This window comes from Orbicella faveolata, unplaced genomic scaffold (assembly GCF_042242905.1).
Source record: "Orbicella faveolata isolate gen_17 unplaced genomic scaffold, um_ofav_v1 contig_34, whole genome shotgun sequence".
Classification (NCBI taxonomy): Eukaryota; Metazoa; Cnidaria; class Anthozoa; order Scleractinia; family Merulinidae; genus Orbicella; species Orbicella faveolata.
In genome coordinates this window covers 11,331,936-11,357,117 of record NW_028301563.1, presented here as the reverse complement: position 1 = coordinate 11,357,117, position 25,182 = coordinate 11,331,936, and the positions used below count along the sequence as shown (strand labels likewise).

Here is a 25,182-nt window from a genome sequence, read left to right as displayed (position 1 = left end):
ATTTATTTGTCACTCTTTTCTGGACCATCCCTCCTATTTTCTTCGGAGACATCTATAAAAAACGCTGTGGCTAAATGACCGGCAGCCGGTCACGGTTTTCAAATTACTAAATGACCGGCAGTCTCATATTTTTCTCAAATTTAAGGAATCGAAAGGACCCATCCAATTCAAACTATCATATGTCGATTAAGAACTGCCAAGCGATCCAGAGGAGCTGTATAGATCGCAAGTCTAACGCTTGGTTCAAGCTCGGCTCAGAGAGCGAGACCATGGTTTGTGACACTTCAGATTTTTTTTGGGTCGACTGCCGGTCACGGTTTTCAAATCACTATATGACCGGCAGTCTCATATTTTTCCCATCCAATTCAAACTATCATATGTCGATTAAGAACTGCCAAGCGATCCAGAAGAGCGGTATAGATCGCAAGTCTAACGTTTGGTTAAAGCTCGGCTCAGAGAGCGAGACCATGGTTTGTGACACTTTGGACTTTTTTGGGTCGACATGCCGGTCAAGGTTTCAAATCACTAAATGGCCGGCAGTCCCATATTTTTCTCAAATTTAAGGAATCGTGACCGGCAGTCGACCCAAAAAAATCCAAAGTGTCACAAACCATGGTCTCGCTCTCTGAGCCGAGCGTTAACCAAGCGTTATACTTGCGATCTATACCGCTCTTCTGGATCGCTTGGCAGTTCTTAATCGACGTATGATAGATTGAATTAGATGGGTTCCTTCGATTCCTTAAATTTGAGAAAAATATGAGACTGCCGGTCATTTAGTGATTTGAAAACCTTGACCGGCAGTCGACCCAAAAAAATCCTAAGTGTCACAAACCATGGTCTCGCTCTCTCAGCCGAGCTTTAACCAAACGTATGGCTTGGCTGTTCTTAATCGACATACGATAGTTTGAATTGGATAGGTTCCTTTTATTCCTTAAATTTAAGAACAATGTGAGACTGCCGGTCATTTAGTGATTTGAAAACCTTGACCGGCTGCCGGTCATTTAGCCACAGCGTATAAAAAATGCAAATAAAGTAGACAAGACTAAGTCCTTTGATCTTTGAACAATGGGAAAGTGGGATACCCAAATCCCTAGTCATATCGGTATCCCTTTCCAATATACTTGCTTGTTATCGTTTCTTTAGTTCAAGGTAGCCAAATTGACCGAGGATTAAACGGCAAAGCAAACCTTTTCACCTTTGGTCGATTTGGCTACCTTGAACTAAAGAACGATAACAACCAAACATATTGGAAGGGGATACCCATATCACTAGGGATTTGGGTATCCCCAACGTTTTGGCATTTCTACAGCTGTTTCTAGTCCTTTCCTCGTTGGAATAAGTTTCGTCTTTGTAAGTTTGTTTTTCCCTTTAATCTTTGGTCGATTTAGCTACCCTGAATTAAAGAAACGAGGACAAACAAACTCTCTGGAAGGGGATACCCATATCACTAGGGATTTGGGTATCGACCCTACAGTTTGGCATTTCTACATTCCTTTCCTCCCTTGAAATTGCCTTTCCTCTAGGTAAGTTTGCTTTGCCTTTTTCTCTTCGGTGGATTTGGCTGCCCTGAATTAAAGAAATGATTACAAGCCAACACTTCGGAAGGGGATACCCATATCACTAGGGATTTGGGTAGCCTACTTCTACTTGTTTCCCTATATCCAAAGATTAGCCTGACTAGCCTTGCCTACTTTATTTAGATTTATTTTGGTTTTGTCTCCGAAACAAAAAACTCCTTTAATAGGAAAGAGAATCGGTCGCCGGCAAAATCTACTAGGAAGGATGGTCAAGGAAAGAGCGACACACGAGTCTAAGACAAAGTTTATTTCTGACTGGCAACATACACAGAGGTCAATCACAGCTTGAGACCTGCATATTGCGTGACGGCCGCATCTCAGTGTGTTCGTTCGCATGTTGATCCTGATTAAATTCAATCGCCGCACTATTGGCGGTTGAAAAAGCGCCTTTTTTGGTTAAAAATAATGTGCATTTCAAAGGTTATCGATAGTCACCAAGCGCATGTTTGTACAAGGATCTTTAGCGCGTGAATGCGGTATTGTATGTCGTTATAACTGCGGACTCGGATAAGACAGTCTGTTAGGAATTGCGACTATTTTAAGAGACGTATTGTGTTTATATCGAGCAAAAGAATGCTTTAGTTTATTGAGACAAAGCTTCGTAAAAGATAAATGGGTTTTGAGCAGAATTATGGATGATTTCACTTCCCCCAGTTTTACGCTTTCAGTGTTTTGGGTATCCCCAGTGGGGATACCCAAAACACTAGGGATTTGGGTACCGGGGTACCCAAAACACGGGAATACCCAAATCACTGTGACACCGAAAGGAGTTCTCTTGGTGGATCAAGAAGTGAGAAGTCTGAGGCGAGTGCTCCAGGTGGTCCACTTGGGTGCCTGCTCAAATCGCACCATACAGTCTTTCATAAGACGTGACCAAAGCCATCATTTAACTGCCTTGAGGCAAGGCTTTGTCTCTGAAATGTTTCTGCAACGACAGGCGGGTTGACAACAGACTCCGCAAAACAAGCTTATTTTAGCGCACCGAGCGTCGCACCGTATACGCCCGAGCGGCACAACAAAATGGCCTACCACACGAGTGTCATGTCTGTCACGTGACCCACGAGGGGGAGGGAACTAGACTAGTGCTTCATGTAAGCATACTCATTTCAGTTTCCAAAGATCCGTATTATCAGTATGCGGAGAAATCCTTTCGATGCGTGCAACTGATAGGGTAGTGCCAGTTGTCAAACATTGTGCCCTCAGCTGAACTATATTGAAGATCAAAGGTCAGCAAAGATGTGTTTTTAGCCGGCAGTCCCTTGCAAGTGTTAGACAGCTTGGTAGTATCCAGCGAGCAGTTCCACGACGAGAGCGGTATGGTGTTTATCCGCACCATCTTTTGTTCAAGATTACCCTTGATGCACCATTCTGGTGTTGTGTCCTCTTTAAATGACAGTCTGACTGGGAGGGTTGCCATGGCAACGGTTCCTGTAAGGGAAGAATGGAAGTTTTACAAAAATGGACTCGAGATATCGGAAGCCATGAAGAACGTACTCGTTAGAGCAACGCTTTGAAGGTCAACGTTTTCCTATCTTGACCAATAGGAGTCGAGTTTAGCCTGTCAATCAATAGTGCATTTCCGAGTTGTCTGTTGCTTCTGTCTCCAGCTCAAAACGATTCTTCATGCGAAAGGTGTTGCATGAGAACTCGTTTTGGAACAGAGACACAAGGTAACTCGGAAAGAGCCTAAGACACTTTTGTCTTTTGTTATTTTTAGAAGTGAAATCATCACATGGGGCGCTTTAAATGAAATCGTGCCGGCTTTCCGCAGAACATGCCACAATTTTAAGATTGTATGTGTGCATCTGAAGAAAAAATCTAAAGGGTGTTTAAGCTTTCATATGAACACATCGCAGTGGAAAATGTTGGCCGCTTTCGATCAGCTGTCAAACAAATCGGATGTTATGAAGAAATAATTAAAAATATAGCTTTTTAAAACCCGCACACTTGATGAAACAACGAGTTAAAAGGTTATTCTGAATTAGAACCGAAGGCGTATATTGACAGCAAATACCACCTTTTGTAAAGAATCCACTCTCATGGAACCACGTGGAGGCATGCCCGGATAAAGTGGCGTTGGTAGTGACTGCCTGTCCGATACGGACAGTCATCTCAACAGGGTATGAAAAGGACAGTCGGGGCAAACTGCGGGTGACTGTCACATCAAATGTTAGACGCATGGCTGCACACAGTCGCTGGATATAGAACAAGGGAGCGCACATTACCTGAAACGAAAAGGAAAACAAGGCGACACCCAAAGTGAAGGAGTCGTAAATTTAAATCAGCTCCTTTTTCAAATGCAGCGGTTATATTCTCAGTTAAATTTGCTCTATAATCTATTTCCTTAGTACCAGCTTTGCATTTCAAATTCTCTTAACCTGCTCGTGTAATATGACGACGATTTTGATTTGTGCCCAGTTTCCATTTTTCCGATTGGTGATCGAAGCACCCTGATCGAGCCGAGGCTAGAGGTCTGGAGTGCGTCCCTTCCCGGAACCCTCCTAATGCCGTGTAGAGGCCCTTTCAGGGGTTTTTGGAATACGGGATATTTAATTTAGGTGAAAAATTAAAAGGACAGAGATATTTGTGAGAAAAATTAATGGGATAAGGGATGTTCAGAACAGATTTCCCGGGATATCGAGTAGGAAAATTGATGGCTTTTGTAAGCGACATTTACGAGATACGGCTATTTAGGCCAAAAATTAACGGGAAATGGGATATAAGACCCTCCCGCTTGATGCCCTAATGGGGCCTCCGTTTAATCTTGCAGCTAAATCGCCTCCAACCGGATAAAAAGAGACTGAGTACAAGTCAAGTATTGACTTACGAAGTCTCCAGCGTTGATAGTCGACCGACTGATCTTCCGTTCTCCTTGGAGTGGTAACTTGTTCCGTAACTTCTTCAAGGTGTGAACTCGTGTGAATGGTGCCATGCGATACTGTCCAAATGTGACCCGATAACTAGTAGCTATTGACCAATCTTCACCGTTATCATCTCCATTGTCATCATCATTATCATCTTCGTCGTTAGTTTCAACCTGGTAGTCAATCTCCGCGCGGAAATCCAGCCCAAAGATGGATGTCTGTATAATACGGGGGGCCTCGCGCAAGGGCATTGGGGAAGAAGAAGCAAGTTCATCCCAAATCACATCCAGCTCAGGCGTTTTCTTTTCCATTTGTGAATTTCTGACAGTTTTCTTTCTCTGAGTGTGTTGTGATCTCTTCGTTTCTACAGACCTTCTTCGTTTCATTTCATAACCGATACCAAACGGTGCATAATCTGGCTGGGGCCAGTATTGTCCATTGTTATCGTCATCGTTATCATTTTCATCATCATTATCGTTATCGTCACCATCATCACTGTCCTCACTATAAAAGTTCGTGTAATCATCGTCATCTGCGTCCGACCTTTGCGCAGTAACCGACTTTGGAATATTGTGATGCACAATCTTTATCATTGAAGGAAGTTTCGTTGATCTGCCAACAGAGGTTTTGCTCAGTTTCATAAGCTCTTTTAATTCCTCTGTTAGCCTCTCGTTAGATTTGTGTTTTGGTGGCGCAAAATACATCAGAGAGGAGTCTTTTGCACTAGGAAGATTGAGTAGGTAGTTGATATCTTTCTCTTCTCGTGACGCACTCTTCCAAGTTTTGACTTTAGCGTGAGACTTATCTAGCAACTTCACAACGCTTCGAAATCTCACAGTTAATCCCAGACGGCTGGATTTGCTCTCTGGTGTGAAATCAGCGCCGATTGGAAGGTTGCAAGATAGAGACATGTCACTCCTTTTTACCATTCCAGTTTCCTTATTCACTACAGTAGTTTCGTCGTATGTTAGTTTCCACGACGCCTTCTCGGTCGACTTTCCTTTCTCGAGGCTGGAAAAATTCTCGAAGTCATCCTGCCCGGCCTGGGCTGTGACAGTCACCATATCACGTTTCGTAATCATCGTTTGTTTAACATGAACACGCCCAGGCAAAAATCCATGTTTTTCCACCACAGTTTTTCTAGAAGAGCTCGAAACTTTACTCAGCACAAATTCGTAGAGTTTGACTTTGATAGTGGGAAGAAGTTGGTGCAAGACGTTATGAACGTAGAATGAAAGCTCGTGGCTGGTTTTACGGTTTCCAAAAACTTTAAAATGGTTTTGAAGAGCGTCTTGAAAATAACCAAGTTCTGCGCTTCTAACGTGGGTAAGAAAAACGTAATCTTTGGATTTAAGACTAGTTTTTGCGTCCTCTGGAAAGCTCAAAACTATCCCAAACCAACAATGGCTTTCAGTTCTGTTAATCACATGCATAGAGACAACAATGGACGTATTTCTTGTGGTGATCTCGTTGCCAGTGATTGCCGTCATCTCCTGGTCAAAACTATACACCCGTACGTTGCCTTTCTCCAATTGAACTTCCACCGTGAAATTCTTCAAGTTCATCATAAACACGGCCGTGGCCACAGTGGCGAATAACAAGATCAAAGCCAACAAACTAAAGCAGAGCTTGGCGCAAAGGGACGTGCTATCTTTCGGAAAGTGAACGTTGGAAAATTCTACGGAATCGTCTTCCGTTTGGTTGAGTCTGCTATAAGAGACATCCTTGCGCTTTTTCGAAGACAGACAACCCGAGATGCCCGAACTAAACACATTAGCTTCGGACGGATTCATTTTGGAATATCGAAAAGAACGGTCAATGAGATTACACTTTCCCTCGCTAATGAATAAATTATTCATGCATAAAAGCTGGTGGTCTCAAAAAGTTGTTTTTTAGCTGTGTGAATCTATAACAACAATAGCTTGAGTAGCACGTGACACGTGTTGAGCAATACCAAAACAAACCGGAGAAACAAAGAGAAGTTTTACAATTCTGAACACGGAAAGCAGAAATAGCCTCATGCTTGAGACAGTAATTCTTTCAATTGACGTTAATACGCACAATTTCTGTTGTTGTTGTTTTTTTCGGTGTAATATAAGAAGCTGATGACTATCTTTATTCTTATTACTCGTTTGCTTAGTGGTGTATTGGCTTTATAAGGAGAAATTAGAAATTAATCATCTTGCTTTGTTTTCACTCTGTTATAAGGGTTGTCCTCCTATATCAATGCTCGCTTTTATACTAGAGACGAACTTGGACAAATGTTGAGTGTTTAATCATCGCCTTGTAATAAGAAAAAGAAAAAGTCGGACTTCTAGTTAACAATTGGTTATGAACTCGAAACTTTTATGAAGTGATAGTTAATTCGATTTCTTGCGCCCGCGTTCCTATCGGATAAACCACCGGACTCCTAAAACGGCTGGAAATCGAGCCTAAGTTGATCCTTGCCGAGCCAGAAAAATACGTTTTCCATGTTTCTGTATGATGTAATTTGTGATAATCGTTATTGACATAAATTAATATTTTGCCGACACGGAACGGAAAACTGGGTGCGAGCGTAGTACGCGAAGGCTCATGGGTAGTACGTTTGTAAAAAGAGACGGTTGAGAAACTTGTGACATTCTACGGTCAGCCTAGCCACTAGCACTTTCCCATAAGGTTTGTTTTTATTGTGTAATTAGCGTCATATATATATATTTTTTCATTCTATTGTTTATAGCTCAACTAAAACTCCAAAGGTGGCGCCACTGCATTTGGTCGGGGGTACACGGTCCCTATGTTTTCCTAACAAGAGGTTTTTGGGGATTACGTGTCCGGCTTTGGCGCATGTAGGACGTTACTTGATGTATCTCTTATCCACTTTGTCGCAATTAAAACATACCTTGTGCCTGGCTGACCAACGCGCCCATGCCTCAACCTTTGAGTGTGTTTGGTTGTGTAGTGAAGGCAAAATTCGTGGATTTACAGAAATACTCGTCGAAGTTCCTGGCCGGATAACTAAAAATAGCTGTGGAAACAACTGCGTGTGGCTCATGTTCCAACAGTATTTTCTTGTTCTCCTGAACTTCTACTTGTGTTTCTATTAAACAATTAGATTAGGAGCCCGAGATTTCTATCGCGTGATAGTTCACGAGGGCGCAGCCCAACACAGGTCAACTATCATACATAGAAATCGAGAATGAATAATCGAATTGTCAAATCTACTTCTCGCTTAAAACTTTATCCAAATCCTCTTCACGGAAACTTTGAAAACGCAAAGAAGCTGCCGCAGTTTTGTTAACCTCTCACTGCTTGGTTACTCACTATCTACAACAGAATAGAGAGTGAGTAGCGTAGCCAATCTGAGAACGACATTCGTGATGGAACGTGCGAAGAGTTATACTAAAACTCCGTAAAAGAACAGATGATGTTCTCTACATGCCGCAAAGGGCATCTGGCTATAGCACGTCTTAAGATGAATTATCTGTCTGGGTGTATAATGGCGAACTTCTGACAAATTGTGCGTCTCAGTATGAAGAGGGGGACCAGCTGGGAAAATTCGAGCAGACGATCTATCTGCCTGTGTGATCTGAAGCCGTGAGGTTGTCCACAAGTCAGATAAGGAAAACCATGAATACAAGGATAGATAGGAAAACATACACAGTATATGTACAATGAAACATTTATTTATTTCGTTTTTAATCCGAGGCTGGTTTCTTTCCCTGCTGTGCTTTGAGGACACGTACAACAATCTTCTGTTCCTCAATCAGGAAGGCCCTGACTATCCTGCAAAAAGACAACAATCACTGGTTAGTTCAAACAGAGTAACCTGAAGAAGTTTCTGTAGCAGGCTGATTTTTTTTTTTTTTATGGGAGGGGGTTACTGGTCCTCTAAGGACTTTCCCTGGGGTAGATCTAGGGGGTTCGGGGGCTCCCCTTGAAACCCCTAAGTTAAAAAAAAGAAAAAAAAAAGACCCACACAAACACACTGACTTTACCTCAGAATGCCGGAAATCTCATTCCCAAGAACTTCAATTTTAAAAATTTAATGGGGGAGGATACCCTTTGACCCCCTATGGTCTGTGGCAGCCACTCTTGGAAATTACTAAAAAGTTTAATCTGTTCATACATACAGTTAATCGCTAATTGTTTTTTGAACAGACTGGTCCTAAAAAACTTCCACATTAAGGTAAATACTAATAATAATAATGAAAAAGCAGCAGCTGAGTTTGTTTTCAATGTCCATACGAGAACCCATTCAAGGGCAACTGAATGGAAAGGAACCTATTCAAATGCAGCTGTTTGCACTGTCCAGTGACACAGAAATAATGCATGAACTGGGTAATAACACAAGCATGGTGGGTGACTTTCCAATAAAATTCTCAATTACAACCAAATCATGAACAGAAGATTAGAGAAATTTTGTGTTATAGCAGAGCTCTGAAAAAGGTTTGAAGAACACGGCTTTAGTTTTGGAGTAGGTGGCTGACTTTGCCATCTTTTTCATTCTTTTTTCTAAAGCTTCAGATAGCAGAGTAACCTGTCATGATCATAGACAGTCATTTTTTCCATCAGCTAGCTACCTTTGACAGTACTGGTTACAGTAGGTTGCACTGAATCATGGCCATTTTTTTCTTTAAAGGATGTGATCCTGTTATACAATAAAAATGATATGAATGATGAAGACAAACAGTATTTATATGACTTTGCCTTTTAAGTTGCATTTGACAGTAGTTTTACCATACCTTTCTCGCACACATCGAGCACAGCGTGAACCACCATATGCCCTGCTAACAGTCTTCTGTGGTTTGGATATGTGCATCAGCTTCTTGGGACGAAGAGCTGGAAGCTATATAACACATTCAAGAAAATACGGATAAAAGCATAATATGGATGTCTACCTTAATACCTCTAGCCATATTGTTAACATTTACCAAAAGCCACATACCCATCTATGACTGAATGTTGTCTCACATACATAGACAACTCATGAACTCAATCTACACTGAATGTTCCCAATATCTAACTTCCTCGTACATGGCAATATCATTCAATGGGTAGACAACGCTATCCACCTGGCCCCAGTTGTTTGAAGGCTGCATAACGTTATTCACTGGATAAACCACTATCCAAAGGAGAAGTGTTAACAAAACAAACCATGTTATCCACTGGATAGAGATTTATCCCGTGGATAGTGTTATCTACCTTTTGAACAACCCAAGCCAGATAAATAGCAATCCAAAGCATAAGAGTTGACAAAAAATATACTGTGCTATCCACCAGACAGTGATTTATTTGGTTAAATATTGTCATCTGCTCCTTGAAAAATGCACTACACATGATGAGTTGAAAGCCTGTCTAGAGTTTAATAACAAATGCCAGTTTATGTAGCATGAAGAAGCTACGGCTGTAGAAGCAATGTTATAATTGCAATTTTTCCAACAGTTCACTATGAACCATTCAAATGCAGCATCTTGGGATATTTTTGTTTGTCAGTCTGTAATTTGACTTGTTTCACGGACTCACTGATGTATGACACAACTGGTTAAGGTTACTTCAAACCTTCGTGGGTGTCCTCCAGAAAAAAATTCGTACGCGTGCTGTCTTGAAGGAAACCCCCACAAACTATATATCAATAGACAAGTTATAAAATGTAGAATTCGATAAAATTATATTCTCTTTTGCCCACTGCTTTCCCAAGGCAGCGAATTAATCGGGTATCAAATGCGATCATTGAAGCGAAATAACTGTACAGTGTTAATCACAAAGCATCAATCTCTCAAAGCATGTCAGCATTTTCTTTCATTTCTATTGGTTATCTTTTTAATAGATCTGTCAAGTTCCACTATGGAAATATTCGCGTAACGTGTTGCATTAGAGACCGCCACTAGAAAAGTATTTGAAATTAAAGAATTCGCTAACACGTTTTTGTTCCATATCTATCAGTGAATGTTCTGGCCAAATTTCAAGGAAAACCATTGATTCTACATACCCTATTAATTCATTTACAGAGGAGTGATTCTCTCAAAAAATGAGTGCAAGTTTTTGCCCTCTAAAGATTAATAAACATGTCATGCCTTCTCAGAGGGATATGTTAACTCAAAATGCCGCCAGCCAATGAAATAACAGAACCCCTAGCATTCACAGTAAGGAAAGTTGAGCTTTGTGGTAAAGTGATAGTGTTACAGTCAAGTTTTAGGTGCATACATTTTAGGCTGGTGGTCAGCAATTAAGGGCAAAACAGAGAAAAGCGATGTGGAACGAACAAAACAAAAAGAAACTGAGTAATTGCCGAAGCGTGATTACAAAAAGGCACCCTTGACGGACTTGAAATCTCAAATTGAAAGTATGTGATATAAGATCGCTGGATTAAGCTGTTTGCCGCGATAAGGTTGCTGAGGAGTCCATGCCTTTTGGGGATTATGACACCTTGACGGTTTATTAACTTTTATTAAAAAACCTCTTTTTCCCAATAACTCGCGCACGTTTTAATATTTTATTTTCATTTTTTAGAAAATGTTACCTTGAATAACGAACTTTAATTTGGTTGGAAAAAAGACAATTTGGAAAAAGTAGCCCCACGAAGGTGTGGAGTAACCTTAAAACATCCTCAAGATACTACGATAAAAACTGTCCAAAACGATTTATCTACTCACCCCTTGTAGTTTCACTTTGCAATCACCACATTTCGGAACCTTGCCTTGTTTTTTGGTGTACAGGTAAACCAACTTCCCTCCTATAACCAACAAAAAGTTTAAATGAGGTTTTTTTTTTTCAGGAAGGCAACCAACACGTACTAGCTACAGCAGAACCCTGTATTTACAATCACCTTTTGGCCATAATGTGATCGGATTAGAGGAATCAAAGAAGTGGGGTTGGGGTGGGGGTGCATCATACAGGTTCATAAATTAGGAAAATGACCAGGGCTGTCAATAAGGGCTGTAACCTGTACCTGTCACGGTTGAGTATGTTTGATGGACCCTTGATGTTACAAGTGAACTGGCCTGTAGTTGATACAATTCACCAATAAAGTAACAAGTTTGTTATGGGTGTGAAGATCAAGGCTACAGGTGAATTAAGACTTAATGACAGCCCTGATGACTGAATAAAAATTTTCTTTAGTCCAAAACACACACCCAAAATAATGAAGAGTCGATAATAACAAGGCAGTCGTAAGGCAGGGTTCCACCATAGCAATAAATTTGAAAATGCATCGGTTTATTCATAGTTGTGTTCCCAAACGCTTAAATCACTTTCACTTCAGGTCATGGACAAAATCTTCTCAGTTAACAACACGTTCTGGTTAGCCAACATGTTTATTGTGCACAAGCATTAGGGTTACTGTCAAAACAAACGATATACATAAACGAAAGTTGCAGCCTATGGATTCAAAGTAAAAAGAGCTCTTACTTTTTGCAAATTCATAACATGAAATCAATGGCCAGTTCCTAATTCCAACTAATAGTCGTTCGGGAAAGATCAAGGTTTCATGTAACTTAAACAGTGCAGACGTGAACCAAAAGGAAAACTTCGTGGAGCCAGTTACTTTCTCCAGTAGCGAAACAATTCTTTACAGCAGCAATTTTGTTTTATTACTACACAGTTGTACTGTTTGCATGAGTGTTATTATCGTATCGTATCAGTGTTTTATATCGAAACTTGAATTGAAGACAAACTTACCAGGAGTCTTGGAACTGCATATGGCATCCAGGGAAAAAGAGTGTTGAAAACGATTAATATTACAGAAATATAAGAAAATTCCAAAGCAGAAACTACAGGTGATCGTCAAAGCATAAACTCTAACTCACATCCTTTTCCTGTTGGACCGAGTGTTGTAGGATAAACGACGTCTGTAGGTCAGTCGCTGCACCATCTGAAACAAAAATTGCATAAATGAAAAGAAGAAACATTACATATTTCATCTGTAAATGCATCAACTAGTTCGATGTATGGATTTCCGAAGATTAACTCAGATTGCTATAGGTAAGGTAAATTCTACGTACTTTCAACTTGTTGATGATCGAAGAGAACGACATTGAGGCGCGCGATGCATCTTGGGCATTCGACCGTCTGAACATGCGATCATGTTGTACATAGCACGTGTGTGTGAACATGGCGGACAAATTTTAGCGAGAATCAACTCCACTCATGTCGTTTTGGTCGTGTTTTTGCGTTGTCAGTGATAATTCAAGGCTTCTTTTGTAGCCAGGGGTATTAAGCTTTCTCTAGTAGAACGATTGGAGCATTGTCAGTTGTCAAAGTCACGAAATATGGAACAAATTGAACACATCTTGGAAAACGATGTAAACATTAACAACTTTGGTGGCCAACAGTCGGAGAAAGACGACAACTCTAGTCACTCAGTTGTTACAGATAAAACTAAAGTAGCAGAAGAATTAGAAGAAAAGCGTGAACCTAGAAATGACACCGTCTTCCATGAGAAACAAAGAGAACTGTCGAGTATTTCAATAACTTCTGGCGATTCCAAAAATTGCCTCTCTGCAATCGCCGAAATGTATTCAAGTTCAGATGAAGAAACATGTCCAGAAAATTCTACAGAGCCTTCAAGTAATGAAAGTAAAATGGCTGAAGATGCTGGCAGCAAAGAAATGGTTATCAGTAACTTTCAAAGCATAGGTGTTAATCCAATTTTTGCTCAAGAAAAAGGTGCATCTTTGCAAGAAGAAAACAATAATTTGAATAACAATAACTCAACCGACACTGCATCACAGATTACAATGACAGTAGAACCAGAGCTGCCTGAAAGTGGTGGAGGAACACTCATAGAGTCGGACAATGATAGACAAATACCTATGAAGACAGAGAATGATAGGCACACACTCATAGAAAGTAAGAGTGAAGGACAATCAATCATAGAACCTATAAATGATGGAAGCAAGCAAATGGAGTCAGAGAGTGATAGACAAATACTCTTAAAACCAAAGATTGATGAACACTTATTTATGGAGACCAAAAGTGATAGACACACAGTCATGGAGACTGAGAGTGTTGAACACACACCCACACAGTCTACAACAGATGAATGCATGCCCATAAATCCAGAGGGTTCTGAATGCACACTTTTTGGGTCTCAGAATGATGGACATTTACTCACACAGCCAGGAACCAATAGACAGACACTTAGAGAGCTAGGACGAGACACACACACACCTGTACAACAAGAAAGTTATGGATGTATCCTTGCGGAGTCTAAGAATAATGGAAACATGGAGGGCAACAATGATGGACACATAGTAAAGGTTGAAAGTGGTAGACCCACAGTCATAGAACCACCAAATGATGGGAATGAGAACACCCTTAGCAAATTAAAGAGTGATGGACACACACCCATGGAGACAGATAGTGAAAGAAACATTCTCATAAAGAGTGAGAGTGGTGGATGTGCACTTATGGAGCCACTTAATGATGGGTGCACCCTTAAAATTTCTAAGAGTGATGGACACTCACCCATGGAGACAGATAATGAGGGAAACATCCTCATTAACAGTGAGAGTGGTGGGCATATGCTCATGAACACCGAGAATAACAAACATAGTCTCCCAGAGCCAGGGAATGATGACCATACACTTATTACAGAGGCAGAGGGTGAAATATGTTCTTTTATAGAACCTAAAAGTGAGGAACGCTCACCTGTAGAACTAGAGAGAGAGGAAGACACACCCACATGCTCTGATACAAGTCATCAAGTCTATGCTATGACCAGTATTGATAAAGAACTAGATATTATTGGTGACAGTGAACAAGTTTCTCAGATGGGACAACATACAGTGCATGGAACTGAGGATAGCTCTTTAAGTGATAGTTCTTCAGATGATGAGAGCTCATCAAGTGAAAGTGAAAGCTCTGAATCCAGTTCTGAGTGAGTGAATGCCAAATTAAGTATTAAGCAGTGCTTGAAAAAAGTGCCATCCGGTTGTCCAGGACAAGTAAATTTTCCCTCTGGGCTACTTGTCCCAAGGGCAAGCTGGAATTTTTTTTTTCAAGCCCTGATTAAGTAAATTGTTTAATTATGACTTCATTATCACCCCCGGGGGAGAGGGGGGTACTCCCAGAAAAATTCGGTGGGGTTGTGCGGCCCACTTCCCAAAACCCTTACCCTATTTATGACCAAAATCTGCGATATTCCCTACCCTATTTATGACCTGACCAAAAATTCGAAACCCTATTTGTGACCTGACCCTTAAATCAAAACCCTGTTTCAGACTCGCGTTATAATTAGTTCTCTAGTTCAGACCAATGTTAAATTAGCGTAAACATAATTTCGAAGGGTTTTTGTTGATTTTCTTTTTGATAATGATGAAAAAGTGGCTTCGTCTTAAAAACATACCCATATGAAGGCTAGGGTGTAAAAATCATACCCTATTTATGACCAAAATGGCCAAAATCAACTATTAAAATCAATACCCTATTTATGACCAAAATGGCTGAAAAACCATAGCTGTTCAATGTTACCTTAGTTTAGAGAAAATATATATACAGCTTCAATGGCTACCTGTTTTACTTTTTCCCTTGAAACAATAACAACTTGATGCTGTTTTACACCCTTCAACCTAAATATTGGTTTTTCCTATCAAGAGGTGTTATGACTAGAATTTAGTGCGCTATAATATTATTGGTGACATAAAATTGTTAAACTGACGAAGGCGCTCCCTATCTCGACTACCCCTCACTTTGCTTTGAAGTTAGGCTAATGCTTGGAATGCCACCTTTACAAACTCACAGTTAATTTTTCCATTATCCTCTTTAAGTTGATAAATATTTTAGCTAGTATTTCACTTGCCTGTTGATGCAGCACTACAGTTCCTTTAGAAACTAATGAGCAACTACTTCACCCATGACTTAACTTCAGATTTTCCTTTCTTTACCCCCAGGCGAGTGATAAAGCCAGAACTTCTGACTAACCCAAAGTGAATTAAGATGTACATAAATGGAAATAGCTAGGTCACAATCAAATCTTTTTTTTTTTTTGATTTCTTGATTCATAATTTTTTTTCCCTACAAAATTGTAAGGGATGACCTGGAGGATATCAGAAAAGAGATTGAAAAAGAGGAAGAATACATTCATAGAGGCCCATTGAAAACAAAGAGTGAACTGTCAGTGAAGGTACATAGTATATCCTCTAGCTTATTTGTTTTTTGTTCATTTGTTCGTTCGTTCATTTGTTCATTTGTTGGAAACTTTGAAAATCAAAATCGAAATGGTGATGGAGAGTGTAAGGGAAATGCAAAAAACAGGTGTAAACAAATAAAGCTTCCATTAACGTGGTGGTTATCTCAACACACCAGTTGGAATTGTTTCATGCACAGAGTATTGTGATGGCTGCATCAAAATTTTGTGTAGAATATTATGAGCAAAAACACTGTCTTTATAATGGTAATGAACATCCTCCCTTGAACTCCCATCATAAAAGGGGTGCATAAAATATAGCCCTAAGTGACTTTTTGGAAAACTTTGAGGTAAGCAGCATTGAAATACCTCCCACCAATAATTATTGAAGGCTTTCGTGCAAAAAGGGCTTATAAAGCATTCTGGGCCGATTTTTATTTTTTGCAGGATCAAGCTAATTTTTGGCAGACTGGCTTGTTTTGATATGAAAAGAATCGTTGCATAATTGTTTTTGTTGATTTGCACTTTGTTTTCGAGAAATGCTATATATGCCCTTTTTGCATGAAAGCCTTCAATTATTATGAAGACATGATTGATCATTGCAGTCAAATAAATGAAATTTCATCTATTCACTTGTGTTCTTCACCATCTACAGGTATATTATGAATTCACAATTTGACCAGCCCCCCAGTTGGCTTGATAGCTCAGTTGGTAGAACACTGCACCGGTATTGCAGAGGTCATGGGTTCAAATCCCCTTCAAGCCTGAATTTTTTTCAGGCTTAATTGCACAACTTCTTAACCCCTTACCCCCCCCCCCTCCCAAGGGGAACAGCACTTTAAACGGCAAATAAAGACACTCTGCCTCTGTACAATATACCATTTGAAAGCCACTAAGCAGCTTATTTAAGAATTGACATCAGCTGCTATGAAGGAGGTAGACATTTTGAGAGAAATTGCTTTAAAATGCGAAAATGAGTGACTTCAAATTATGTATCAACCTTATACTGTATTAGGAATACCCCTAAACTGTAGCTTATTTAGCAGCTCTTAGTGCATAGCTCGATATGAAACATTTTCACAGTTTACTCTGGTTTTATTTATTGTCTAAAAAAATAGTGATAATTACTATTTCCTTTTAGACAATAAATAAAACCAGGGTAAACTGTGAAAATTGCAGGTAGGTATTTCAATCCTGGCTACCTCAAAATTTTCCAAAAGTTGCTAAGGGCTTTATTCCATGCATGCCTTCAATTGTTATACACCTTGTCTCAGTTGCTGAGAACATTAAAAGTTACAAGGTATAATTCTGTTTTAGGATCTTCCTGAAGTTCCAGACCTTGAGATAACCATTGATGAAAATGTTCAGCTTGTGGAGCTTGGTGTTGTGTTGAGTATTGTGGAGTCATTTGGTAGGTTTGTTGTTTTAAGCAAACTAAACTGCAAGTCGAGAGGCAAGCATTCTTAGGAGGGTAGCCTGTATTACAGTCGCCCTCCTTAAAAGAAAAAAATTGGAGAGAGTGTCTGTGTGTTGCCACTGAAAATTGTGTTCCTTGCTTAAATTTTTTTGCATTAAAACTGTTTCAGCGTAAAAACATCTGACCTGCCAAAATATTTGTTCAGCACAACTGATAAAATGCAAAGAGCAGCGTTCAATGAAAACTTTTTTAAACCACAACTGGTTGGTAAATCAATCAGGTCATTTTTTACACATTTCAGGTAAAATCTCTTGGCCTTGAACCACCAATGCTCTCACCCATTATTTTTTTTTTTTTCGGAGAGGTTGGGTGTAACACAGGCTAACATCTCGACAGTCCAGGTGCATATATCCAGACTGGCCACCCTATTGTTCCACTTAGATGCTGACACAATAACTGAGGATTATTTTTCCTTGGATGTGTACTAGAAACTTGAAGGTTGTTTTCAGGGATACAGTTTTTCTTCCCCACAAGCCAAATGCACCTGTAACCAGCAATCAGTAACTCTGGTTTCTATTGTATGCACAATGACTAAAGATAGTATCACTACAGAGACTTCTCTGGACATGACGCAAGTCTGTTTTAAGAATCCATTTATAGGGACACTGTTTTCAAAGCAACATTGCTTGATCCTCCTCTTTATTATCTATTCAGATTAAAAAAAAACAAAAAAAAACCCAGAAAAGTATCCGATTCCAGTTTAAGTATCAACTGATTTTGATGTAATTGATCATGTAGCATGCTCTTGCTCTTTCTAGTTGTAGTAAAAGCTTTGCCGCAGACTCCAGCTTTGGATTCAGATAGTGTTCTTTTCCTAGAGAACAGATCCTGTCTTGGCTTGGTATGACAATAATGATGAAGTTATAACTCACATTACTTGTTAATTGTCATCCTGCTCTAAACTTAATCGATCTTCCTTAACTTTTTAAATTCTTCCTAGGTGGGTTCTTTGTTCAGATATTGTATATTATAACCTTTTTTTAGCGACCTTCACTGAATGAACCTCTATTTTGCAGCATTGTTATGACAAAACTTTTTTAATTGTGGATTGGTTGAAGGATGCTATTTGAAAAACCATTGAGCTTCCAAATATTAGAATGAACTTGTAAAACTTTAATGTCCTATGCTCCCCTGGGGTTGTAAAGGAGTGATGATGATATTTATTGTCTTTCCTCTTGACAGATTTTTGAGACATTTGGACCTGTGCAGACCCCATTTTACTCTATCAGATTTAACATGGACAGAGACATCAGTGATAAAAATGTCCATGTAGGAGACAAAGTATTCTATGCTCCTGATATGATGGAGTTTTCCAACTTTGTGTTTGTGGCCCAGCTTAAAAAGTATGTTCATCTGTCAGTAGTTTAAGAGATGTGGATGGGGTGGGCTAATGCTAGGAGTGACAAATAGTGAAGTCCAGAGATGCCAACCTAAAAAAATCAAAATCCGGGAGATTGCCAATTTCACCTCGTTTGACCCTAAAAAAAGTTGTTCAAAGTAGAACTCCACTAATTAGACTGCAAAATGCATCAAATATCCAGCATCCCCCCTTCAAAAAAAAAAAATTAATGCCAAAAATTGGCCAAAACGTTATGTGAAAAATGTATTTTATGCACTTTCATTTGTATTGTGTGGGAGATTTAGTGACCCATATGGGAGACTGGTAGCCTGCATAGCTTGGTGGTTTAAGCACTTTTAAAGTAATTTGAGCTCATTAATGCGGCTTTGGCACTTATTATCGCGGCTTTGCCACTTTCTTATCTCGTTCAAATTGCTTAAAAACCGCCAAGCTACGCAGGCTGGGAGACAGTGAGATTCAGTCTGTGTCAGGGAGACTCCTGGATAATCCAGGAGGGTTGCCATAGATACAAGTCTGAGAATGCTCAAGATGCCAGGACCCTCTCTTGAAAATCTAAGACTGAGACTTGTGCCATGTTAGACAATAGACCATTTTACAGTTGTCTGCTCAATGGCCTGGCCTTTGGATGGCAGCGAGACTGAAGTTGACTTTGTTTTGATACAGACCTCACTGCTTTTGTTGTGTAAAACAAGTTGTTTTGATGCTAACTAGGAGCATTTACATGACAAAAGCAGTGAGGTCCGTATCAAAACAAGGTCAACTCCAGCCTCGCTGCCATCCAAAGGCCAGGTCACTGAGCAGACGACTGTAAAATGGTCTATTGAAACACAGAAAAACAGCACTTTGTGACTCATCATCAAGGCACCCAAGATTTTGAGATCAGATTGAAAGTTTCCAAGACCCAGTAATTTACTTTTTTTTTAAAATTTACATACATACATACCTACATACTTTATTGTCTTCCCCTAAGAGGCTTTTCAAACACAATGACTTAAATTTAAATAAGTACAACAATAAAAATAAGATGGCAACAATAAAGATCTACTACCCTAAAAAAGTATTTACACTAATATTTAAGAATCTATAAAATCCCTTACCAGTTTACGTTTTACGTTAAATTTAAAAGCAGATACTGATTTAAAAGTTCTAAGATAACTATTCATAGAGTTCCAAATACTGTTCTATAATAAAAAGTTCTTTAACCACTAGCAGTCTTGAAAAGCAGAATATTGAGCATCTGTGAACTTCTTGTGGTACGCCTGCTTATTTCTTCTCGCTTTATGAATTGAGAGGAAAGGTACTCTGGCACACGGAATGTTAGGCATTTAAACATCCCGTTTGCAGGCATACCACAAGAAGCTCACGGTTGCTGAATATTCCGCTTTTCAAGACTGCTAGTGGTCAAAGTACTTTTTATCATAGAATGGTTAGTATTTGGAACTCTATAGATAGTTATCTTAGAACTTTTAAATACTAAAAAATATTAAAATTACTAAAACTTGATAGAAACACAGAGAACGTGAAGAGAGAAGCCTAAGCCGTGTATTATACTGTGATAAAACATAACGAGCATTTGAGAACACGAGGGAAACGTAGAAAACACGAGCCGCATGGCTTAGGCATCTTCATTTGCTTTATGATGTAGATTTTACATGTGGTGAGTAGAAACAACAAAGTACACAGATCGACAAACTGACGCAATTTAATACCACTAAAGTGTTACGTGCCTCATCTTCAAAACTTTCTGCTGCTTCGCAGAGAACTCCATGACAAATTTCTTCAAAGAAAATGTTTTTCACCATCTCTAACAAAAATGTTGACTAGAGAAAATGTGGTGAAAAACAATAAAACACACTTTTTCTATGTTTTATACTCTGATAAAACACAGGTTTTTGACCAATCAGAGTGCACATAGGGTCCTATCTATATTATAATTCTTAAATATAGCTCAGTTTGATCATCTTTCAGGTTAAAAGGATCTGATGCTTCCTGGGAACATGATGAAGAACCACCACAAGAGGTGAATGACACTAAAAATTAATAACAGTCAAATTTCTTATTTTATTTATTTAGCCAAAGACTTCGTCTTGATGGTCAATATTTTACGGTATAAATTTTTACAGTAGATCATTAGTCAATCAAAAGTGTGATGTGTCTTTAGCAGAGAAAATAGCTGAACAATTGATTCATGCTTTAACATGCATTGTTATCTGACTGAGATAATAACCTTGTTGTGATTGGCTGAGAGCAGGCCAATTTATTGTTAATTTTTAATTTGCATTGCGGTGCAAATTAATGTGCGTGCATTGGCAATTTTCTCTGTCATGTAGTAAATTAGTTTATTATATGGTTAGCTCCGTGAGCGGGCAAGATGAATCAAATCCTGTGCTGTGATTGGCTACCCGAGCGGGCAAGATGGAGCTATCTTGCCCGCTCGGGACTACCCGCCGTGTCCTACAAGAAAAATTTCCACGAAAGCCTTATAATAAATCCTTTATTGACCAAGGTTGTTCGGTCAAGATGGCTGGATATTGGCCTTGTTCTTTTTTGTGAGTTTATGGACCTCGACTCCGTCTTGGTCCATAAACTTGCAAGAAAAGAACTTGGTCAATATCCAGCCATCTTGACTGAACAAGCTTGGTCAGTAAACCGTATAAATTAATTGTATGAAAGCTCAGTCAATTAAGGATTTGCTCTACTCGAGATATTTGAAAATTCTTTCTCAAACTCATTTATTTAATAATTCATCAAGTTAAAACAAAAAGAAAATCACAACTGTGAAGGAGATTAGGATAGCCGCTCTTAATTAGCGTAGATTTTGATGATTTTTCTTCTCCATTTACTCCTTAGTTTTAATATTTCGATTGAGAAGATATATCAAACACTCGAGACTGTGTTTCATTGCTGTCCAAACACCTCAAATTTCGTCAAAAATACTCCACAGTGCACCGTATTTTCAACTCTCTTCTTGGTGTTTGGATATCCTGATGAAACACTGTCTCTCGTGTTTGATTTATTCAAATTACACTTGCCTAAAGGCTCATGCAATTCACCCCATGACCCTGATAGTGTGAATCCTTAATTGAACTTGCATTCATATGACTACCTTTTCTTATCGTTATTGATGCAAGCAGGAAGTTTGGAGAGAGAAGAAGAACAGTAACAGTCACCTTGTGGCACAATGTGAACTTCATTCAAGTTTGGAGTTCTCTCCAAATGCTCTCAGCATATCATAACTAGATGATGCACAGCTAAAAGCGTGGATCAAAAATTATTTTAAACAAACGTTGCCAATGGAGATTAATTCCTCTCGCATAGCAAAGTTTACTTTCCTCACATCATGGACGTACATCTTTGAATTATGATTATGATGCACTCTCACATATGCTAAGTTTGATATCTATGTTATAATGTTACTTGAAAAGAGGCATCTATCTATGAACATATTAAGTTAATTATGCTGTGAAGTTGTGCATTGAACTTATTTTTGCGTGCCAAAAGCACAAAAATGGAATCCTTATGACGAGACTAAAGAAAAGAACCAAAATCCTGACGCTCACACAGTAAAATGCCATTATGTTTATTTCAGGTTATTGAATATTCTGATGACGAGGAAGAATCTAAAGCGAAGGCCAGTAAAAAGAAAGAAAGGTAAAAACCACAGTATGTTGATCACAGTTAAAAGCAGGAGTTACATTTAGGGCCAATCACTGGGCAAATTGCATACTGTATCTGTGAGGATGATTTTACCTGCCTAGTTTGACCATCTACAGGAGCGTTTTTCTCATAAAGAAGTTCAGTTCAAAGAGTTTTTCCAGTCTGTTAAAACCAGTTGCCCTCCTGTTGAAAATGTTAATGAAACCCCTATAAAAGATGTCAAAAATAAACACGTGTGGCTTGCGTCACATAATTTAAATTAAATCTTGTTTCATTGATCAGGCAACTGGGGTAAAACACCTTTTTTTCTGATAATTTACAGAATGGCTAGAAAAGAGCCGTGTGCAAGTGATGTTAAGAAAGAGAGTGGAAACGGTGACTGCCAGGGACCTATCAGAGGTTTGTAAATAACAATGGTGTTTCTTGTTAAGATAAGTGAATTAAAGAAATTACTGAAAATGGCTATGTCAACTTCACTTCCAAGGATATGAAGTGCACAGAGATGCAAGCCCACTCTTTTGTAAAAAAAAAAAAGGTTGGGCCTAAAGTAGCTTTAGTGGCGGAACTTACTTGATGGAATGCTATGATTGCATATTTACAGGTTACATGTAATGGTTTGAAATTGGTTAATTTGTCAATTTTATTGCGATGGGTCAATAGACATGAGCCATATTGTACTAAATCACAGGAATTTGCTGGGTCAGATAGCTGACATTGTCAGTGGCTGGAACAAGTGGCTGTAAGGTGGAACACTTGACTCTAACATGTGGCATGTGACTGTACTAGTTTGCACACTTGGTTAGAGATAACAGTGTTTTGACCAAGAACACAGTGCACCCGCACCGGCTCCATAAATTGATTTGAGTGCCTGGTCATAAATATCGCAATACAGTTAAACCCCTATTAAGCGGCCATCTATTGAACGGCCACCCCTATTAGGCGGCCAGTAATCCAAGTGCCAATGAGGTTTTTTCTATTGTTTTTACCTCAGTGTGTTAAGCAGCCAGCCCCTTTTAAGCGGCCACTATCCATTTCCCCGAGGGTGGCCGTTTAATAGCGGTTGAACTGTATTTATTTTTACAGGTGACAGGAAAAGAACTTGGCAAAGTCGAGGGAGAGGACAACTAAGCAATCAGAACCAGAATCAGGCAGTCCCCGACACCAATCTCCCTCCATTACAACACCCAGCTTACAGATTCCCTGTTCCTCAGCCAGGGGATTCCTTACCTCCCCAGGCCTCACCTCATGCAGTGCAGAGGCCTGCCTTTCCACCACAGAGCCCGTTTATGAGCCACCCAACACAAGACTTGCCTCCCTTTGGGATGAGACACATGGTGCCCCCAAGAGGGCTACCTCCAAGAGGTCCATTGAATATGATGCCACCACAGACTATGGGACCTTTCCCTGGACCACATCCTGGTCCTATTGGAAATGTACCCATTCCCTCGTTTTCACCATCTAGGCCCTTGATTGGTGCTCAGCAGGTGCCGGGACACTGGTCAGTGGGTCCACCACCGGGATGTGTTCCAAGATACCCCATGCCAGGTCCCAGGGGAACTAATATTGGTTTTGGTCTGCCCCCACCCCCACCCCCTCCACCTCCTCCTCCCCCTCCCCCAAATCTTCGAGGTTTTTCTCGTGTAGAAGAATTTTCAAATCTTTAAGGTGGAACTCCATGTACATATTTTTTTAAAACTTTGTCAAAAGTCGCGTCTTATCCTGCTAATCAAAATGTCATAATACCTTGCCATATAGCTAATGTCATTATTGTGTAGACATATCAAAATTACTGATGTAAGTTTATTTGTAAATGCTTCACGGTCTCGAACACTGTCATTAAACAATAAATAGCCAATAGTCACTGAGCAGTCTCTGTCTCTGGCGAGGATCCATACCGGTTTCCAACGTTTTGCGGAAAACGGTGAAATTTTTCAGAATGACTCAAAAACCCAGGAAAGGAGACTTAAAGGATTTTAAATCCAAACGATTTCATGGAGGAGCATGCCCTCGGATCCCTCCAGAAGCTTGCGCATTCCGCACTCGTTATTCCAAAGATCGGTCACCACTTCACCTAAATACGCACGTGGTTGTTGTTCATTGCGTAAACAGAGAGCAAATGAGAAAAAAAAGACAACATTTAGAGACTTAGAAAAAACCAATGAAGAGTTTTATAGTCATTCAAGTCACAAAGGGGATCTATTGTTCCGGCTGTTCTTAAACCCTCGTCCACACTACGAAAACGGAGGTTTCACTCTGAAAACGCGCATCAAATGTTTTCCGTGCACTCTACCCCGGAGGAATTTCTAAACCCAACAATCAACTGGTTGGATTTGTGTTTGAAAAAGCCTGGGCAGGGAAGTCACATGATTCTCGTGACGTCATCGTTTTCAAAAAGTTCCGTTTTCAATGTTTTCCGTCCACACGAAAACGAGAAGCCGGCGTTTTCAAATTCCTCGGGTTTGAAGAACGGTTTCGAAAAGCTCCGTTTTCGTGACGGATTAGTGTGGACGGTAGGCCTAACAGAAATAAAGCTGCCTTTTCAAATTCCTTCGGTTTGAAGAGCGTTTTCGAAAAGCTCCGTTTTCGTGATGGATTAGTGTGCACGCCAGGTCTTACCCTAGAAGTAAAGCTGCGTTTTCAAACTTCTCTTGCGCGCTGTGGACGGGGTCTTGGTTGACCAATGAACTTCAGGTATAATATACAGCTGTTTCAAGAAGGGTTGTCCTACGAAAGTGCAGAAGCGTACGCGACAATGTCGAAAGGTATTATGGGTAATAGCAACCTACGGTTGATTCAAGCTAAAGGCATTTCATCATGACAGAGGGACACAGCACAAGCACGTATATTTATACTTTTTCTTCCTGAAGCTTAACAAGAAATGCCAAACTATTACTACCATTAATTGGCATATCAATCGGCATTGTCGCGTTCGCTTTTACGCTTTTGTCGAACAACCTTTGTCGAAACAGCCGTATATGGAGTTATACAGAAATCTTGGCTGTACTAGTACTACAGTGTCTCCTTTCATCGCCAGTTTTAATGTAGAAAGGTTGCTCTTTCTGCACCGACAAATGCAACAAGAAGCAACGAAGGTGTTCGTAAAGTGAACTTGTGATGAATAATAATCAGTAAGAAAAAAT

The 25,182-nt window shown here is 39.7% G+C and overlaps 3 protein-coding genes across 3 annotated transcripts; 1 reads left to right on the top strand and 2 right to left on the bottom strand.

The window, feature by feature from the left end:
* Positions 1 to 1,809: 1,809 nt before the first annotated feature.
* Positions 1,810 to 6,271, bottom strand: LOC110050105 (uncharacterized). The gene is made up of 3 exons (XM_020755980.2): positions 4,405 to 6,271; positions 3,595 to 3,802; positions 1,810 to 3,005 (listed from the first exon to the last, which is right to left on the bottom strand). Exons 1-3 carry the CDS (start codon positions 6,232 to 6,234, stop codon positions 2,707 to 2,709), a joined length of 2,337 nt encoding a protein of 778 aa, XP_020611639.2. The 5' UTR covers positions 6,235 to 6,271; the 3' UTR covers positions 1,810 to 2,706.
* Positions 6,272 to 8,088: 1,817 nt separating this feature from the next.
* LOC110050140 (large ribosomal subunit protein eL34-like) lies at positions 8,089 to 12,477 on the bottom strand. Its single transcript, XM_089271017.1, has 6 exons — positions 12,424 to 12,477; positions 12,229 to 12,293; positions 12,101 to 12,114; positions 11,077 to 11,156; positions 9,166 to 9,269; positions 8,089 to 8,206 (listed from the first exon to the last, which is right to left on the bottom strand). Exons 1-6 carry the CDS (start codon positions 12,454 to 12,456, stop codon positions 8,119 to 8,121), a joined length of 384 nt encoding a protein of 127 aa, XP_089127143.1. The 5' UTR covers positions 12,457 to 12,477; the 3' UTR covers positions 8,089 to 8,118.
* On the top strand, positions 12,292 to 23,905 carry LOC110050126 (uncharacterized). The gene is made up of 9 exons (XM_020756010.2): positions 12,292 to 14,300; positions 15,452 to 15,545; positions 16,866 to 16,959; positions 17,784 to 17,866; positions 18,208 to 18,368; positions 20,354 to 20,405; positions 21,975 to 22,036; positions 22,365 to 22,441; positions 23,126 to 23,905. The coding sequence occupies exons 1-9, from the start codon at positions 12,691 to 12,693 to the stop codon at positions 23,704 to 23,706; spliced, it is 2,814 nt and encodes a 937-aa protein (XP_020611669.2). The 5' UTR covers positions 12,292 to 12,690; the 3' UTR covers positions 23,707 to 23,905.
* The last annotated feature ends 1,277 nt before the right edge of the window (positions 23,906 to 25,182 follow it).

What these genes read in the sequence shown, in the direction of transcription:
- LOC110050105 (XM_020755980.2), bottom strand. Translation starts at nt 6,234, where the DNA reads ATGAATCCGTCCGAAGCTAATGTGTTTAGTTCGGGCATCTCGGGTTGT. An exon ending in CTATCAACGCTGGAGACTTC is followed by an intron (nt 3,803 to 4,404) that starts GTAAGTCAATAC and finishes TTTTCGTTTCAG; the next exon opens with GTAATGTGCGCTCCCTTGTT. An exon ending in GAGTGGATTCTTTACAAAAG is followed by an intron (nt 3,006 to 3,594) that starts GTGGTATTTGCT and finishes CTTCCCTTACAG; the next exon opens with GAACCGTTGCCATGGCAACC.
- LOC110050140 (XM_089271017.1), bottom strand. Translation starts at nt 12,456, where the DNA reads ATGTCGTTCTCTTCGATCATCAACAAGTTGAAA. An exon ending in CGATCATCAACAAGTTGAAA is followed by an intron (nt 12,294 to 12,423) that starts GTACGTAGAATT and finishes TTTTTGTTTCAG; the next exon opens with ATGGTGCAGCGACTGACCTA. An exon ending in GCTCGATGTGTGCGAGAAAG is followed by an intron (nt 8,207 to 9,165) that starts GTATGGTAAAAC and finishes GTCTTTTTGCAG; the next exon opens with GATAGTCAGGGCCTTCCTGA.
- LOC110050126 (XM_020756010.2), top strand. Translation starts at nt 12,691, where the DNA reads ATGGAACAAATTGAACACATCTTGGAAAACGATGTAAACATTAACAAC. An exon ending in TTTGTGGCCCAGCTTAAAAA is followed by an intron (nt 18,369 to 20,353) that starts GTATGTTCATCT and finishes ATCATCTTTCAG; the next exon opens with GTTAAAAGGATCTGATGCTT. An exon ending in CTGCCAGGGACCTATCAGAG is followed by an intron (nt 22,442 to 23,125) that starts GTTTGTAAATAA and finishes TTATTTTTACAG; the next exon opens with GTGACAGGAAAAGAACTTGG.